The sequence below is a fragment of the Salvia hispanica genome, chromosome 1, assembly GCF_029641045.1.
Source record: "Salvia hispanica isolate PSC_SH4W2 chromosome 1, Shi_PSC_v1, whole genome shotgun sequence".
Taxonomy (NCBI): Eukaryota; Viridiplantae; Streptophyta; class Magnoliopsida; order Lamiales; family Lamiaceae; genus Salvia; species Salvia hispanica.
The window spans coordinates 16,020,906-16,041,514 of NC_142692.1; the positions used below are offsets into that span (position 1 = coordinate 16,020,906).

Genomic DNA, 20,609 nt, shown 5'->3' on the forward strand with positions numbered 1-20,609 from the left:
CTCAACGCAACTGCTGGGTCCTCGACGCCGCCGCCGCCTCCTCGACGCCGCCGACGAGGCCTCCTCGTCGTCATCTTCCGCATCCCTGCTTCTCCTCTCACGGTTTTTTCTCCCCCTCTCCCTATCTCTATCTTTCCCGCAGTGCTCATCTAAATTTTGCATTGCTTGTGAATGAGTGTTCCCAAAGAGAAGCACCAATTTTAGAATGTATGGCAAAAGGGTTATAGTTTTTGTTCGATCAATTCTATTGGGGAATTTATGTTTAGTTGGCACTTTTGCTTAATTATGATTATTGTTTCTTACTGATTTTAGTTTTTGGTTAACTAGAATGATGTTTTGTGTTTAAAAAGCCATCCGAAGAGTACACTAGGGATTAGAACTTTAGTACATTATGAGAGAGTTGAATTATGAACTGCTGCAGTGTTGCAATCTGCCGCTGCAATTCTTTTCTATTTAGTTTATTTCTATTCCTTTCTTTTCTTGTGGGGAGTGGCTTGACCAGAAACACATGAATATTTACTAATGTTCACTTATGTTTTTGCAGTGATGTAGATATGTATCATCGTCGTGGCCATCACACTATCACCGGCGAGTCCTCTCAAATGAGATCAACCGAACGAAACATCCACGAGAATGTCGATGACATGGAAGATGATGACCATGTAGTGCCTGATAGGAGGATAAAAATTGAAAGGGATCCGCACTCTGGGTTTGTTATGTTGACTATTAATTAAGATTCTTGTTATTATATATTAACTAATATTAAAATATTGTAGGAAATTATTGACCCATTGGCAAATGGCAAGTAAAATTACCTCATCATTTCACCAAATCCGAAATCCAACGGGTTTTACCTGGGCTAAAACCCCAGATGACGTTAAGAATGGTTACTTTGAGGAGTTTCGAGTAAGTATTAGTTTGATTAATTTAGCAGATTCATAAATCAAGAATCCAGATTTGAAATTGGTGATTATTTGCAATTGATATAATGTGTGGTGTGTGAGAATATGGAGTACAATTTTTACAGCATTTGCAATCATAGAATGTGCATATATGTGCAGTTTGTTTAGACCTTAGATTTGACTTTTACGTACTATTTTTGGATGGTTGGAGTATTTTAATTGATTTGTTTATGTTACTGACATGGTTTACTTCCAAATATAGCAAATGTAATACTATCTGATTTGTACAGTTTGATTACATTCTTGTTTTTAAATTTCATTTGCATAGCATTTTACACATCTATGTATTTTCTCACTTGTGTTCTGATTTTGAATTGCTTTATTGACTTTTGGATATTGCCTACAAATATATTTTTATTTTTTATTTTTCTACAGAAATCATATTTCTGGCCCGATTCATGGGAGCAGGAGGTGTGGGTCCTTTGGAAAAAGAAAGCTGCAATCAGATTCTCGTCCTTTATTACCAGCTTAAAAAAGTTTAACGCTCCTAATAAAGCAAGACCGGGTTACGTATCAGAAGTGATGTGGAAAGGATTACTAGAGCATTGGAAGGATCCCGACGTGATGCATAAATCGATACTTGCAAAAAAGGCCAGACTTTCCGAGCCCGATGGTCCCGGAACCGGATACAGTAAGAATTACGGAGGCTCAACTTCAGTTGCATCAAAAGCTCAAAAGTTGGTAAGTGTTATATATATATATATATATATATATATATATATATATATATATATATATATGAAATTCATTTGGCAATAATGTTTGTTTTATTATATTTTTAATAAATAGGCAAAAGAAAAAGGTGTTCCCGTTGCTGAAGTTTCGTATGAATCATTCTTGACACTACATTGCAAGAATGGGGAATTCACATATAAGAGGACTGCCGATATAGCTGTAAGTTATAAATATGTATATATGTATTTAGATATATATATACAATGGTGCAAATCGTACTTAACATTTTACATTATAGAATGGTGCAAGCTTCAAGGTTGCTATGTCTAGCTCTGAACCCACAGAAAAAGTGATTATGTTATGATTTAGTTAATCTTTTACCTACACTTAATTAACCTTTTGAACTTTCTCCAAGATTTAGGCAGAATAAGAACTTCTTCATGTGACTATTACAAAAGAATTAATGCATATGTTGTTGTAGCGACTTTATTTTAATAACTAATCGTTTTAAATTAAGAATTTATATAAATAGTATTAGAGTATTACGTTAGCATTATGTAGATATATTCAATTGATAATTCATATAACATTTATTTTCATTTATATTAACTAGGCGAAGGTCAAAGAGCTTGCTGCTGCTCAAGGCGAGAATGCCAACTTGAATGATATTTTTGTAAATCAAGTTATGGGAGGCCGTCTCGACAAAAAGAGGAGGATGGTTGGAACCGGAGACCTCGGACCATGCCTTGTAGATAATTCCTCTACCCACAATGTTGGAGGGACAAGTCATCAAGTGGACCGCAAACTTGAAGAGATGGAAGAAAAATTCAATGAAGAGCGCGAGAAGAGAATGAAATTAGAAGAGGATATGAAGATTCTATATGAGAAGATGGACCAGTTCATGTCCCATCAGTCCCACAACTCGAGTTATTCTGTGCTTCAATCTCGTAGTCATGATTCTGAAGAATTATGAGTTTGACTCTTTTGAGATTCACTATCATCTATATTTTAGAGTTATGACAGCATCGAACTTCATGTAATTTTCAAAATACTTATTAGTATATCTATTATTATCTTTTGCTACAAAGAATTATTGTGATTTATTTGTTGAAATGTTGGGTTGTAGTAAACAGGTTGCCGTAACTGGATAAGAAATAAAATAATTTTTCTGTAATATAATTTTAAAATTAGCAACGGAATAGCAACAGAATAGAAATATAAAAATAAAAATAAAAATAATCCAGGAGCGGACTATATCCGTTGCTAATCTAACTCCGCTACTGATCCGCTAGTACTAGCAACGGATATATCTGTTGCTAAACCTGATTCATTTTCGTTTTTGATTTGATCACCATTTAGTAGCGGATACTCTTTGTCGGAAATCCGTTGCTAAAACTTAGCAGCGGATGGTGTATGCTGCAAGCCATTTGGCAGCAAGGTTTTTAGCGGCGGACACTATCTGCTACTAATCCGTTGCTAACGTGATTTAGCAACGGAATTAACTTATTTAGTAGCGGAAATGTCCGTTGCTAAATCACAAGATTTTTGTAGTGTAGATCCACATGGAATGTAAATATAAATTACTAAAGTACTAGTACTACTATTAATGAATAAATTGGAAAAAGACAAAATGCGAGATTTACGCAGACGTGCTACTTGCCAGTCTAGAGCGAATATCACAGTAAATACAAAACTCACATAAATAATACAGTAGATTAAAAAAATTTATAAAATTAAATTGAAGAAAAACGAACCACGCAACAATAGTGTAATAAGCTTTTTGCATAATTTTATATTTAATTTATTTATCAAATTTCTTTCCTTTTTGGGGAAGACCAAAGTCCAAATACCCTTCACAAGTCGAAGTTATTATTAAAAGGGGTATGGGATATATATTTCTGTATATGAGAAAGCATAATGCAAAAAAACGAACAAATTGTTACTATATGATATTTGTGTTTTGTCTAAATCCTTCCATATAACTATATAATTTAATGAAACATTGTAGCTTTTAATATCAAACTTAGTTATATATATATATATATATATAGGGGCACACTATGATGCCACCATAGATAAAATAACACCCTACTACTAATATCAGCTATAGGTTCTGGAAATCCAACGCCCAAGATTAAGTTTCACGAGATTGCTGTCTAATGTATTACGAATTGCTGTCGGGGGCATTTTGGTCATTTCATAAATTTAAAAATCAAATCAGATTGGGGGATATTCCTCACAATCACGCCATTCTCTACATTCTCTCCTTCTCTCTTCCTCTATGCCGCAATTATTTCTTCTTCCACCCTCAAACAATCGATAGAAACCCTAAAATTCTGAAAATCTCACACAAAATCTGCCGCCTCCGCCTCTACGCCGTGAAACGGTGATTTCCAGCCACAACTACTTCGAGAATCAGCGATTTCCAGCCACAACTACTTCGAGAATTGACGAATTCCAGCCGCAACTACTTCGAGAATCGGCGATCTTAAACCAAAAGTTAATTGCCATCAACGATCGGTGAATAATCGCGATTACAAAGGGACGGCGACGGTGAATCGAAAGGAAACCCTCGAAAATCCAATTTCACCGACGATTAGTAGGGATTTGCTTGGCGAAACGAAGGATTTTTGTTGGCGATTGTGAACGGAGTTTAGCTGCTTGTTTCTCCGACTACACCTATGTAAATTTCTGAGTTACTCTGTTTAGTGGCGCAATTGGAGGATTTGTGTTTCTCAATTCTGAGTCGATTAGTTTCTAATTATGTTTGCTTTCTCAATCCTTATTCATGACTCAATTGCTTGTTCTTTCAAACTATTGATAATTAAACATTGATGAATCTGAATTATGTTGCTTGTTGTATGCCTTTTGCTTGCTATCTGATTTGTGGATTTTGTGCTTGATTCTTTTTCTTTTCTGTTTTTTCTGCTAGCTAATTACTTTAATTTAGCAGATTTTGTTTATTTATGTTCATTTTGGTAGGCTTGTTATTCTATTTTGTTTTGTTCATGTTTGTTTTGAAAAATAGCATGTCTTATGATTGCATACTAATACATTATATATTGCATGTTTGTGGTTATTCTTTGAATGTCTGGTTTCTCAATTTCGATCCATGACCCAATTGTTTGCTTTCTCAAACTATTGAAAATTCTGAGTTATGTATTATATTAAGTATTACTAAACTTTGATTATTACAAAACATTGATGAATATGAATTATGTTGCTTACTCTATGCTTCTTGTGCCCTGACTGATTTGTGGATTTTGTGTAGTGCATTGTACCCTATTTTGAATTCATGTGTATTATGATGTGCATCTTGCAATTCCAATTTCATATATTTCATCTTTTACAAATTTGTATAGTTGCATGCCTAAACTGTACTGAGTTGTGCTTGTTAAATACTCCCTCCGTCCCAAGATAAGTGACTTGTATTCCTTTTTGGGGTGTCCCACTATAAGTGACATATTTCCATTTTTAGCAAAAAGTCATCTCTCTTACTTTATTCTCCACCTACTTTATTCACTCTTCTCTCCTCTACTTTTCCCCCTCTCATACTTTACTCTCTCCACTTTAACTTATTTAAATACCATTCCTTAAATCCCGTGCCCAAAAGAAGTAGGTCACTTATCTTGGGACGGAGGGAGTATGTGATATTGATATTGCAGTGCATAATTTACAATATTGCAGTATGTTTATCATCAAATAGTGCAGTGTATCATTTACAATATTGCAGTGCATCATTTACAATATTTCAATATTTGGTTATCATGATGGAAATACTCTTCGTTTTTTGTAGTTTTGGTGAAAGTAAATAAGGGGGTGAAGGCCCTGAGCCGGAATTGTCTGTGAATGTCATGGAATACTTAACTTGAAGCAGAAGAGGGATATTATGGAAATGGCTTTGGTGCCCTAATCAACTTCAAATTGAATTGCATACCTCCGAGACTCGGGTATTGGCTTGTAGCTTATTTCAATCCATTAGCTTGTGGCCTACCTATAGGAGGGCCTGAGACTGATTGCAAGCACATCGACGAAGTTGATGTTAACTCTTGGTGTTTTGAACATGAATTCTGATTTGGTTGATGTATATTTGGTAGTTGCTCGTACTGAAAAATGGTGGTTTTATTATGATGTAGACAATGTTGGTGATGTAATTTGAATTGTTTTTTTTTCTTCCATAGTTGTTTTGATGTCCATTACTTATAAAATATTTGCATGCTTAAGATTAAATCTAACTAAGGAATACGTCATAAAATTATACAACAATTAGTTATTAGGTGCACAGAAACTCATATAGCGGTGTACTGCAATCTCGATACAAACGAAATAGCTCTCGTCAACAAACACTAATTACGGAAATGAAATGCAATGTGGGAACACGAACAATAGTATAAAATTAATAATTAATCCTACTGTGGTGTGAAATTAGTAAAGTAATAGATTGAAGTAAATAGAGTGTTGTGCAATCGTTTCATTAAACTACACCAGGAACAAAAACTATTAAAATAATATGTAAACTGCAATATCGTCGTGGTAACACTGCAATATTCAATGAGTAACACTGCAATTTGGTAATGTAAAAATATGTACTTAAAAATTATTGAAGTTACATTAATTATTGAAATGGACGGCAACTTGGAAACAATAGCATAAAATTAATAATTAATTCTATTGTGGTGTGAAATTAGTAAAGTAATAGATCGAAGCCAATAGTATGGTTTGCAACCTTTCATTAAACTAAATTAGGAACAAAACTTATTAAAATAATAAGTAAACTGCAATATCGTCGTAGTAATACTGCAATATTTAATGAACAATACTGCAATCTGGTAATGTAAAAATTTGTACTTAAAAATGGCTAAAGTACAACAAAATGACTATTCTATTTTTCTTTTGTGGGCTACAATTCCTAGAGTCATGGTAACCTAATTCTCCACATTTTTTACACACCAACACCATGGTTTGTTGTTCAACTATAGCCTTCTCCTTCATGGACACCACATGGCTTGCATAATCACTTGCAACTGATGGTATCTGTACTTCAACCACAATCGGCTTTTTGAGAAAATACAAATACTCAACACTTTTATGCTTGTCAGCTAAAGATAGTTCAAGGATTTTTGTCAAAAAAACTCTTCCCAAGCTCTTCAATTCCAGCTGAAAATGAATCAATGATCGCACTATCACCATCAAAAGACTCTTCCCAAGCTATTTAATTGTATCATGTAGTGCAAATAATAATGTAATTAAGTGAAATCTGAACACCACAAAGCAATAGTAAGCTATACTTTGAGAACAATTTGCAATCGTTCCAATAAACTACATCATGAACAAATTCAATAAAGTAATGTGTCATTTGAAAATACTGAGTGATAACAATGCAATATTCATGGACTTAAACTGCAATCTAGTAAGGAAAAAACAAATACGATTACGATCTTCAAGTACTTCGAAACGAACTAAGTTCTATCTTATTCCTCTACCACAATTCATAGAGTCACGAGGACACATTTCTCCACATTTTCCACACGACGCAATGGTTTGGTCATCAGCTTCACGACCTTGGACGGATCTGATTTAAGATTAGAAACAGAGTCCGAATTGTTGAATAAGGTATATGATATTGCAGTTTAGGGGTAATTTAGCTTCACGGCCTTCTCCTTCATGGACACCAATCGGCTTGCAGAACTGCTTTCCTAACCTGAAATTGAATGCAGTTAGCCATATAGAACAATGCAATATGTACTACATAATGCAGCAACCTCGTAAAAAACAGAGTATGACCATAAGAACTTAATAAAAAACAAATCAAAACGAATATGAGCAGCAATCAATGGGTTCATAAATGAATTATAATGAATTTGAACATCAATTAGTATTCACCAACGCAATTGTAACACAAATATGCAATTGCAAGTTCAGAGAAATGTAATTCGTTTCTGAATTCACCAATTGAGGAGGAGCGGGATCATCAATCTCCGCACCAATTGAAGTTCGATCGTATTGTTGCACTGATTGAAGGATTCGTTCTAGATTTGATTCGAATTGCGGTTCTGGATTCGATTTGATCATCGAAATTGAGAGAACGAATTGAATGATTCGTTCTGGATTTAGAGAACGAATTACAGTGATTGAAGGACATAATTCACTGATGTTGTTGTCGTGAAGATTGAATGTGATGAATGAATTGATTGATACAACGATTGCGTGAATATCTTCCTTCCAGATTGAACGCGATTTTGTGATACTGAAAATAAAGAAATACGTGAATTAAGGGCGAGAGAAACTGATTCTAATCTGATTTTCTAATATACCCTTCCGTAATTTTTTTTAATTAATTCAGTTTGCCACGTGGCAGGCTTATAGCGGTTGGATTTCAAGATCGGATGGCTATAATTAGTGGTATGTTGTCATCTTAAATTGAATTGTCATATTAACACATTCCTATATATATATAATGCAAAATAGTAGTAATAAGCAAAAGATAATTTAAGTGTGCATGAATATACATTATAGTATAGGGGCATGTAAGGGTGCCACCACCCCTTAAAATAACACCATACCACCATTTCTAGCCAATCATTTGTACACGTGGACGAATAATAAGCTGCCACGTGGCAAAAAAAAAAAAAAAACCAAAAAAGACGGGCAGCAATTTTGTGGTCTTTAAACAACAATTTTTCTTGAACAGCAATATCCAACACATTAGACAACAATCTATAGATTGCTGTCTAATGTGTTGGATATTGCTGTGTAGCGTTTATAATATTGCTGTATAAGCATTGTCACGTTGTCATTTTAAGGGTGGTTGTCATTTTAACACAAACCTTATAGTATAATCAAAAGTATAATTGCTCATTTTTTAGGTTATCCATTAATGGTGAGATTGTCTTTCTTCCACATGTCCACACAATGACTACTTTCCTAAATGGAGTATTGGATTTCTATGACAATTATTTTTTTTATTGAAGTTTTTATTTATATTAACACAAAGATCCTTTATTTTTCTCATTTTCTAAATAAATATCTTCAACTGTGTGGTTCATAATTTACTTAACCACAATTTTAGACTAAAAAAACCCAACTAAAATATATCATATCCTCATCATCCCCAAAGAGTTGAGAGATCCAAATCCTACAATCTAGATTGAACCAAGTCTCCCCATGTCTCCTTCAAATAAATAAATGTGTGCAAGTAGGGTTGATCAATTAATTGACCATGCAAATGAATCACAAAGTAATAAATTTTCCATAAATTTATTAAAATAATATCAATCAATTCAGGCCACTAATATCATCCTTCTTTCACAGCCACACATGCAAAAGGTCCATTTTCTCTCTCTTCCGACGTAGTGCCGCGCTGTCTCAACTACGTTCTAGCATTTGATACGCGAAATCTAAAGCCTTATCTTCCAATTCAGTTTTCCCCCAATCAACAAGGCTTCTCTTCTTCCTTCCAAGATTCTTCCTTTTAACTCAGTTTCTCCCCTTTTTTTTCAAAAACAGTTCAGTTACTTGAGCTTTTCCTTGTCTCAATTCTTGATTTCAATCGGAATATCTTTTGCTGGATAATACACCCTTTTGACCTTTGACAAGACCCCTCATCAAATATCTGGTTTGTGAGTGAAATTCTTTGCAAAAGAATCAATTTTGAGGGATTTGAGCATATGGGATTTTGTTTTTGGTCCATATTGTGAAAAGGGTTGCTGTAAAAATCTGATCTTTGAGCGGAGAAGAGACGAGAAGATGAAGATTCAGTGCGATGTGTGTGAGAAGGCGCCGGCGACGGTGATCTGCTGCGCTGACGAGGCGGCGCTGTGTGCGAAATGCGACGTCGAAGTTCACGCTGCGAACAAGCTTGCTAGCAAGCACCAGAGGCTTCTGCTTCAGTGCCTCTCCAACAAGCTCCCTCGTTGTGATATTTGCCAGGTATGCAATTCTTGATTTTCTGCACTAATTAGTTCATCCCTTTTGCTTTAATTTGTATGATTTTGATGCTGAGGGTTTCAATTCTGTTTTGTGATGACGTGGCAGCTACAAAGCTCTATGTTTATATATTTATGAGATTGAGTTTGATTAACTAGTTGTTTGATTTGTAAGATTGGCTTGTTTGATTAGGTGGGAGCTATGAGTTGATGGCCCTTAATTTGTGCACCATAATCTTTTCTCTAATCACAGATTTGCATATGATTTGCTTTGTTAAAATGATGTGATAATACTACAAAGTGAAGATAAAAGGAGACTTTTGAGGTGTTTTCAAATTAATCTAAAATTTTACACAGATCTTCAAGATGTAATCAATGTATTGCAAAGAATCATACCTTAAAATTGGATATTAAGCTATTTTTTTTTATCAACAAGCATGATTAACTACTTCATACAAATGAAATGCTTTGTATATGTCCTACTATTTTATCTTTGTTTTCAATCCGGTGTTCTGTAAAGACGGCCTTTCTGTTGCTCCACATGCTAACTTGCACTTGTGCTTGACCACATGTAGGACAAGCCGGCCTTCATATTCTGTGTCGAGGACAGAGCCCTCTTCTGCAAGGACTGCGACGAGCCCATCCATTCAGCCAACAGCCGTGCTGCAAACCACCAACGCTTCTTAGCAACTGGGATCAGAGTGGCTTTAGGAAACGCTTGCAACGAGGGTGATGTCAAGAGTGAGTTGGACCCGAAGCCCCCAAAATCGATCTCACAACAAATTGGTCAGAAATCCACCCCACTCCATGTTTCTGGACTCACATCTTCGTCGTGGGGTGTTGATGAACTGCTGCAGTTTTCTGACTACTCTCCATCAGATAAGGTAAGAATATCCACTTTTCTTAGCGATTATTGTAGAAATTCAACTCAAAAATAAATTTTTAATTAATACTATAACACACTAGATATCAAGAATACTAATTCATTCATGTAGAAACCGCCTGTTTCACTCATATCGCTCACGTTTGTCTTGATCAGAAGGAGCAGCCAGACTTCACTGAGCTCGACTGGCTCACGGACATTAGCTACTTTGGCGAGCAAGTATGTCCGGAGGTTTTATCAGCAGCAGAGGTGCCTCAGCTTCCGACGTCTCAGCTAAGTAGCATGATCTCTTTCAGACAACCGAAATCGTACAGTCCTCACAAGAAGCCGAGAATAGAAGTTCCTGATGATGATGAGGAGTTCTTCACCGTTCCTGATCTTGGTTGAAATCTTGATGATCACAAAAATATGTCTTAACTCTCAAACCAAAAACTCATATATAGTTGGTTAGGCATATTTGTAGTGTGTAAATGAGATTTCTTGCATGTTTGATGTAGTTGAATGATGTTTCTGGTGACCCCCTTTTCTCATATTTCACTTATATCATTTGTTAGTACTTTATATCTTTGTAGGAGATGATCTTTTTGTTTTTTGTCTAAGTTTTCTACCCTTTTTTTTCTGTTCTTTTGCTTGATTCTTTTGAGATTTTGTTGTTGAGTTAGATTTTATGTCAACCCTGTCATAGAGAAAAATCAAGACTGATCCATATGGCTTGTCTAAGACCAGAACTATTGAGTTAAATTCATCCAAGAGAATATCACTTGTAAAACTAAGAGCATCCTCAATGTGGAAGGCATTCCGACACAGACAACCCCTCTTTGACCTGATTGGAACAAAGAAAATATCACTCGTAAAACTAAAACTAACACGGTTTGACCCAATTTTAATAATTTTGTGCATGTTCGCGTCTGATTTAAGTGTTGTGCTAAATATTGGCAACTCTTAAAGATTACTAGATTATGATATTTGTATCAGTTAGTTACTAAGCTTTAATTTATTTCAAAATGAATATTAGACTCTATACTTGATTTAAGCTTTAAAAATATTTTACATTATTTTGTTCTATATCACTCTATTCTATACTCTGGCCAACCAATTTTCAAACTCTACATGTCTTTTATTGCAATTTGCTACTAGTAATAAACGAATCACCACTCTAATTTCTCATAAATAAATTAACACTGAGTGACCTCATGCAAAATTTAATCCGAACTACTACCATTCATCTAGTCCAACTGCTCAATAAAAATCGAGCTAGAGTAATTTGATGACTCTCAATATATTTATATAAAATTTTAAATTAGTTTTCACTCCATTAATGTAAAGGGTTATATACCATAAATATATCTTGCAGTGTTGTATCAGCTTGATCTGTGATCTGCTTAGCATGTCTATCAATGGATGACTATTTCAGGTGAATGGAGTAACACATTGAGTATTCAACATCAAGCTATTAAGTTCTAGCCAATGTTTTAAAAATCGGACCGGCCGGCGAACCGACGTCGTTACCGGTTCACTGGTTCAACCGGTTTACTGGTCGAACCACTGGTCGACCAGAATATTATTATAAACATATATAATTAAATATATAATATATAAAATATATATTAAATAATGAATAATAAATGTAATTAATAATTTATCACTAAAACACGTTTAACATCATGTATACTTATATAAAAATATATTACACAAAGAATAGTAGTAAAATATATTGAATATTAAATTTATACTAATATTTTTTATAATAAAATATATTTTAAATACACTAAGATTTTGTTGATATTTTATGATAAAAACAAATAAAATTCAATTTTTTTTTCAAAATATGTTTTATTTGAAGAAATAATATAACATATATATAAAATGTAAATGCATACTATATACATTAAGATTCAATAAACAACAAAATGCAATTAATAATATATAAAAATATTAAACCTTATGTATAACTTATTATGTATAAATAATATTAAAATTTAGTGAGTGCTAAATATAGTTATAGATAATATAATTAATAATTATTTATTAAATTTGGATTATAAGTTAGTGTAAATAAAAATTTATCATGTTTAATATAAAAATTTGGTTAATGTTCATATCATATCACTCAAAGCATTGTGGTGGAGTGGTAAATGTGGTGTTACTACTTACCGGTTCGTGGTCCAACCAGTCGAACCGGCCGGTCCGGTCCGGTTTTTAAAACACTGGTTCTAGCAAAGTTTACTAGCTTTTGTATTTGATTAAATATTGAAAGATAGAGTTGTGATCAATGTCGAACCCTTCTTAAAGACCGAACTAGAGACCAAATTTGGGTCACTCATTTTTCTTTATCTTATGATTATGATTAATTTAGAATTAATTTAATATTTTATTAAATAAAAATGTTTTCAATTTTTTTTAAAAATTTTTGTAAATTTTTTTTTATTCGATAAAAACTTTCTGAAGTAAATAATGAACAATATTCACTATATAATGAACTAAATGAATGTATGTTATGAAGTAATTTTTCGCATTCATTATATACTGAATTTACTTCAACTGAAAGATAATTATGTCATAACACATTATGAAGTTAATAAACTAATAAAATGAAGTAATAAACTAATGAAATGAAGTAATAAAATAATGAAATGAAGTAATAACATAACTGAATGAAGTAATAAACTAACGGAATGAAGTAATAGCATGACTGAATAAAGTAATAAACTAACAGAATGAAGTACTAAACTAATAGAATGAAGTAATAACATGACTGAATGAAGTGATAAACTAACGGAATGAAGTAATAACCCTAAATCCAACTGAAAGATAATTATGTCATAACACATTATGAAGTAAACTAATGGAATGAAGTAATAACATGACTGAATGAAGTAATAAACTAACGGAATGAAGTAATAAACTAACAGAATAAAGTAATAGCATGAACAAATGAAGCAATAAACTAACAGAATGAAGTAATATTAAAAAAAAAATTAATTTTTTTAAAAAAAATTAAAAAAAATTAAAAAAAATTAAAAAAAATTTATTTTTTTTAAAAAATCTAAAAAAAAAACGTTTTTATTTAATAAAATATTAAATTAATTATAAATTAATCATAACCATAAGATTAAGAAAAATGAGTGGCGCTAATTTGGTCTCTAGTTCGGTCTTTAAGGGTGAATTTGTGGTTAATAGGACTCTAGATATATCTAGAGCAAATCTTACATGGAAGTTTTGTTTTGTACTATTAGTCCATGCATTAGTACTACTAGTATTTTCTCGTGCAGCTGTTAGAACAATCTTCAACTTCGTTTTTGCAACTGGGGAAAACTAACCTTCAGATCCGAGCAAAATTAATATCGTTGAGACGGAACAATGAAACTAACGAGCTTATTTGATATAGCATTAAGGCCATGTTTGGTTGACGGGAAAGTAAAGTTGGCAAGGAAAATGATTCCTAGGAAAATGAATCCCGGGAATATGATTCCTAGTAACTTTACTTTCCTGTGTTTGGAAAATATCAAGATTTTAAATTTATATTTAATTTAAACACCAAACTAAAATTATACTTATTATTTTTTATTTATAAAAAAGAATAATAATATAAAATTCTTAATAAACTATTAATTACAAATAATAATAATTATATTATTATATTTATTATTACATAGTTTAAATATGGATTATCTATCATAATATAAAATAATACATATAATTATAGTTTGAAATATTATACTCATTTATTATTATAATAATAATAATAATAATTAGTATTATAATTATAATATTTGAGGATGTTACAAGTGAATAAATTTAATAAATGAAAATTACACTATAACTTTATTGATTAATTATTAATTTATAAAAATAATAATAATTATTTATCATACTATAACTTTATTGATTAATTATTAATTTATAAAAATAATAATAATTATTTATCATACGATTTATATTATATAATTATATTTTAATTATTTTATAAATTATTAATTATTATTATGAATTATTATAAAATAAGTTATAATTATGATAAATTTAATCATAGTTATTTATTTTCTAAAATTAAGTAGTATGATTTATATTTAAAATTATTTTTAAAACATTGTAAATAATAATAATAATAATAATAATAATAATAATAATAATAATAATAATAAGAATAATAATAATAATAATAAAAACTATACTATATTGCATTATATATGTAAGAATCCTAAAACTGGGAAAAAGAATAACTAAGAAAAGCTAGGATTCAAAATCCTGGAAAATTGTACTAACTTTCCTTGTTCTCGGATTCTGATTACTTTCCCAGTTTGATTAAAAACTGAAACAAACACAAGAATTTAAAATTTAAGGAATCAGATTACTTTTCCAGACAGAATCCTGGCAACCAAACATGCCCTAAATGATTTAGTAAGCTGTTGTTCATATAATCACTTGACTTGTATAGTTTCTGATTTGGTGATGTTTGGTTTATATATTTGATGACTTTTTTCATGTTTTTCCTTTAATTAGATATAGTGATGGTCAGTTAATGTTTTTTTGTAATCAAAGAAATGGTTGAGTAAACATCAAACGATGAATGATGCACATTGTTTAGGTGAAAGTAATTCGCATAAAAATGTATGTGCTGCCACTTTTATTTTTTATGAAACTAGTAACTCACAATTTAGAAATGCCTCAGCAGCATTTGTGTGAAATCATTGAAATATAAACTCAAGAAAAAATACAGAGAAATGCAAAAGAGAAAGAAAAAAAAAGGGTTCATAGTTAAACCAATTTCAAAACTCTTAATAAACCAAAATGAAACTGTAATATACTCAAACGGTGTGCCTATTTTGCTCCGGTTTTGAGAAGTTGAAGCACGGCGGCAGGGGTAGGCAGAGCAGGGATGGCGCCCTTCTGGGTCGTGGTTATGGCGCCGCAGGCACAGGCGTATTTCAACACTTCCTTCAACTTGGCCTCATCCTACACGAGGGAAGAAAAGCTTTTATAGTCGTACAATCGTACATGCATAAGATGGAATTCATAGTAGCGCGGATTTTACCTGGATGATGGAAAGGTCATCAACAATCTTCGCGAGGAGGGCTCCCACGAAAGAATCACCTGCCCCGGTGGTGTCAACTGCGTGCACACCATAGCCGGCCACATGTCCTTTGAAGTTCTAAATTCCAACAAACGACAACACACATTTTAGGTCAGATGATTCCACTCGCGCCATTGATTTTCTAATTGAATGGTAGCCTACCTTGCCATAGTAATTGCATCCCTTTTCGCCGAGTGTGACCAAGAGGAGCTTCAAGTTGGGGTGCCACAAGGACATTGCAGTTTCATCATCAACCTTGCTGCTCCCGGTGAGGAATTCGAGCTCGTTGTCGCTGACCTTGATCAGGTCCGCCTTGTTCCAGATGCTCAAGATCTGCTCCTTGGCGTACTCGGGAGACGGCCACAGGGGAAGGCGGAGGTTGGGATCATATGACAGCAATGCCCCAGCTTTCTTAGCCTCATCCATGGCCTTCATGTGGGCTGATCTACATGGCTCCACAATCAAGCTGATTGATCCATAGTGGAAAATCTTGCCCTGCCCTCAACAAATAATTAGTACTACAATTAATTAGCCATTGCATCAATAAATGACTTGTAAATCAAATTGTGCTAGAATTAGGCGGCCTAATTGCTGGAATATAGCACCACTCCCCACATTTTTTTCCTATACTATTTCCCTTTCTATGCAAGGACAAATGCTTCACCAATATTCTGATGTCCCATATATATGTAGATTCCAGAAAAATTACAAATGAAGTCGGTGCTTATCTATATCATTGGAATCAGATTTTTTCAGATTTCAACAAAGCACAGATGAAGACAAATTAGTAGTAGTTCCTTATTTTCTTGTTCCAATTTTGTGGGTGAGAAAGAGCTATCCTAATCACATTACTCTACATATTGTTACTCGTATCCATCGTAGTACATTTCTTTTTGCAGATAAATCAGATCGAGGTCAGAAGATTAAGCTAATTTCATTTACAAAACTAAGTACTAGTAGTCGTAGATTTTTATTTTGTACTTTAAATGAAAAAATATTTGTCCCTGAAATATAGATATATTTGAAATGGAATTAGTTTTAATACAAAATTGGTAAAGTAAGAGAAGAAAAAAGTGAGTTAGTGAAAAATGAATCTCATCTTACTATAGAAAAATTTATTTTTTTCTAAACAAGAAAGCATCTATTTTTAAGCAACAGACTAAAAAGAATGAATATCTATTTTTAGGGGACAACGAGAGTAGGGCTGTTCGATTTGCAAGATTGTATCTCGAGATTATATATGTGATGTGCTTGGTTCATAAGATATCTCAATCCATAATTATGTGATAGTTATCATGACTAATTCCATCTAAATAAAATAATCTAACGTCTTAATTTTAAATTATATCTTAATATTATCTTATCTAAACCACAGTGCTAAATTGACACCTAAATAAATTTCACCGCATAGCAAATGAAAATGATCTCGTATCGGCAACCAATTGTGGGCCCAGATTCAATGTCAATAGCTAATCCAACCAATTATGAAACAATTAGGTAATATTTCGAGTCAAAATTATACTCCACAGCAAAGGAAAATCTGATGCGCGTGAGATTCACCCAACCGCCATTTTCAATCAAATTCAAATTCAGCAAACAAAAATTGCTCAATTAATCCAAACAATAATGACGATCCAATAAATCAGATGATGATGAGATTGAGATTCAACTCACAGATTTAATGAGATTGAGATTCAACTCCTCCGGCTTGAGGAGCATGTCAGCGCTGGGATTCCTGTAAAACATAAACTCACGCTCTCCGTCGTTGCGAAGCGTCACGAAGGCGAGGGCGGTGCGCGCGCCCTTGTCGAAATTGATCCCCTCGGCGCACACGTTGTTCTCCTTCAGGATTCCGGCGAGCATTTGCCCGAACTCATCATCGCCGAGCTTTCCGACGAACGCCGCCTTCCCGCCTAGCCTGCTGATCGCGATCGCGACGTTCGCCGGAGCGCCGCCAGCCGCCTTCAGGAACCCCGGCGCCTCCGCCAGCGACACGCCGGAAACCGTCGGAACGAAATCGATCAGCATCTCGCCGAAGCTCACCACCAGCCCCTGCCCCACACCTGAATTCGCCATTGCTGATTTGATCTCAATCGAGAGAAAGGGGGAAACTATATAGGTATGTAACTGTGTGTAATTGCACGTTGGAGTGTGTGGATTTAAGAGAGGAAATGAGATTGGGAGAAAGTGAAAGTGAGGAGAGTTTATATAGGGATGGATGGTGGTTGGAGGAATTTTTAGTGTTAAGTTGGTTTGGATAAGAAAAAAACATGATTATTTATTGTTGAATTTATTTAATTTAATTATGGTTGTTAATTGATTGGGTGGCGAAAATGATGGTTAATCCACTAATTAATTAAAATAATGGCATGCCAATTCGGAGGGTGATTATTTAATTGGCTTGTGTTGCACGTAAAGGGTGGAAAGCCACAACAACTTATTTTTCCTATTCCTTTTTATGACTGAAGAAAAATTTATTCATTATGAATTGAGTCAGACTTATTTGTTTTATCCACTTAATTAAATTATATGTTTCTCTTCTGGATAATTGGTTGGATTGGGATACAACGATATAATTATGAGTTTTAGTATACCTGTATTTCCGTTTTTGAAAACATTATTTTATTATCGTTATTCTTATCCAGTTGATTGTTTATGATATGATTAGCAGGTTTATTTATAAAAAGGCCAGCGATAATTAATGTGTAATGATAAAACGTTAAAATTCAAACTATGATTTAGATGCTTAAAAAATATTAATAGATAAACAAAATAATAGTAATAAAAATGTGAATACAGTGTCTTGATGTTGTGCTGATAATGTGTTGACATTTTCTGTTGGTATCATTTTATCTTCTGTTGATATTTTTTAACAATCCAGTCAGAGAATTTAAATTTTATATTTTATCAATACCCAATGTATATATACATAAGCACTAATGTAAAATTTCGTTAAAAATTAAATAAATACTACATGTAAACGTTGATGTGAGCGTATTAATTTTTCTATACTTTATTTTTATTTTTATTTTCATTTTCTGTTTTATTTCATTATATCATATTTGAATGGTAAATAAAAATATCGTTTGTTACATCAAATAAGTTTGGATAAATGGGTAACTTGTTTCAGTAAAGTTTGGATTAGGTTAATTCATTTTCCCTGATTTATAGGATTAGCATTTAATTAACGAATGGAGTTTCGATTTGAAGATAATTGATTAAATATGGATTTCTTGTCGAACAGGTTAATTGTTGGCTTGAAAAGTTGGACTGAATTAATTAGTGTTTCCTACTATAATTTTAAGAGTTTAGGATTGAATTTTATCTATTTTGAATAGTTAACTTCGAATTTGCGGAAATTTGTATACATATTAGAGTGAACTGCCTAATTGGGCCCTATATTTGTATGCTCTCATTTTTGCGGTGCCTGAACAAAAATAATATCATCAGCGGTACCCGGACTTGTAGTTATGCACGTTTGAAGGTTTTTTGCACTTTTCAATACTTTTTCTGGACATTATAACCCTCAAAGGGGTGAGGGGCTAATTCGTCCATACAATATCTTTTTTTGTCCACAAGTCAGTTGTCTTTTCATCTGCATTTGGATTTGAGTGGATTTTGGACAAGTTTGAAATGATTTAATATCAATTCATGTTCAGAGGAAGTGTACGCCTATCTTTCTAAACACAATTGAAAAAAATGACCAACATTCCCATTCCTACCACTTCATTTTCGGGAGCTCAAAACACAGCTCCCCCCCCCTTCCACTTCACCCATTTCCACCGCCTATACCATTACAGGCTATAGCCATTTCACCCTCCCTATCAAGCCACACCCCGTTTCGTTTTCAAAGAGGAAAAGGAAGAAGATGACTGATATATAGTGAAAAGGGGAACAAGGTATTTCAAAGACATAATGACAAATCTTGGGAAATTAAGATGTTTGCGCAAGTTACAGCTTGTGGACAAAGAAAGATATTGTGCGGACGAATTAGCCCTTCACCCCTTCAAGGGTTATAATGTCCAGAAAAAGTATCGAAAAATACAAAAAACCTTCAAACGTGCATAACTACAAGTCCGGGTACCGCTGGTAATATTATTTTTGTTCAGATACCGCAAAAGTGAGAGCATAAAGTCTAGGACCCAATTAGACAGTTCACCCTATATATTATTCTATGCCCTTTTCTTCAATTATATCGATCGGGGTAAATTTGACAATTGATTTGCATACATGTAGCACACCAATAAGAATACTTATATTTATGTACAAATTGAAAATAAGACTTAGACATCCACGTGAATCATATGTAAATGAACAAATCATTCTTATTATTTAGCATTATAGTACCTACCAATTATAAGCCACTTGTATATAATCATAATGCAATAACGACAACCAATGGCCCAATAGGGTGGCAGAATTTCATCTCAGATTTAAAAATGTTTTGAATAGCAAGAGAGACTTTAGTTCGATGAATTTACAAAAGAATAGAATGACATGTTTTGGATCTTCAAATTGACATTTCCGATTTGATCAATTATTTTATCTTATTTTTATATTTGTTAGGCTAAGTGTATCTATTGATGGACCATAAATAATTTTATCGTGCTAATTTGTAAGCCCCTTAAAATATGAGACATCTCATAAGAGTTTAATGTTGCTTCCTATAACAAAATTTAAATTTGAAATGAGTTTTGAACAAAGATTTTATAAAAGGGACTTTAAATTTATATAAATTAGTCTTAACATGCAAACCACTTGCGCTAAGACAATGTTTACATTAATTTACTCAACATGTTTTATTTTAAAGCACCAACTGAATTGACATTTTTAAAGGCACTAGTTGAATTGATGTTTCCAAAAACGCCAATTAAATTAACTTTTTTTCATTTTTACAATAAATGGTAAGTAGGCCACGTAAAATACTAACTAATTTACAGTAATAACTAATAACTAATATCAATGTTGTATGTTAAAAATATCAACATAGAGACATAAATTTATCAATCTTCTTGTGTTGATAAACTTATGTCTTTGTGTTCATATTTAAATTTTACATGTTGTATTGATATAATTATGTCTTTGTGTTG

General features: G+C 33.0%; 2 protein-coding genes across 2 annotated transcripts; one reads left to right on the plus strand and one right to left on the minus strand.

The window, feature by feature from the left end:
* The first annotated feature begins 8,980 nt into the window (after window positions 1-8,980).
* On the plus strand, window positions 8,981-11,037 carry STO (B-box zinc finger family protein). Its single transcript, XM_048126807.2, has 3 exons — window positions 8,981-9,566; window positions 10,138-10,446; window positions 10,602-11,037. The coding sequence occupies exons 1-3, from the start codon at window positions 9,384-9,386 to the stop codon at window positions 10,830-10,832; spliced, it is 723 nt and encodes a 240-aa protein (XP_047982764.1). The 5' UTR covers window positions 8,981-9,383; the 3' UTR covers window positions 10,833-11,037.
* A 4,006-nt stretch (window positions 11,038-15,043) lies between these two features.
* On the minus strand, window positions 15,044-17,707 carry LOC125185617 (fructokinase-2-like). The gene is made up of 4 exons (XM_048082174.2): window positions 17,194-17,707; window positions 15,682-16,014; window positions 15,481-15,597; window positions 15,044-15,401 (listed from the first exon to the last, which is right to left on the minus strand). The coding sequence occupies exons 1-4, from the start codon at window positions 17,593-17,595 to the stop codon at window positions 15,267-15,269; spliced, it is 987 nt and encodes a 328-aa protein (XP_047938131.1). The 5' UTR covers window positions 17,596-17,707; the 3' UTR covers window positions 15,044-15,266.
* Between the last annotated feature and the right edge of the window lie 2,902 nt (window positions 17,708-20,609).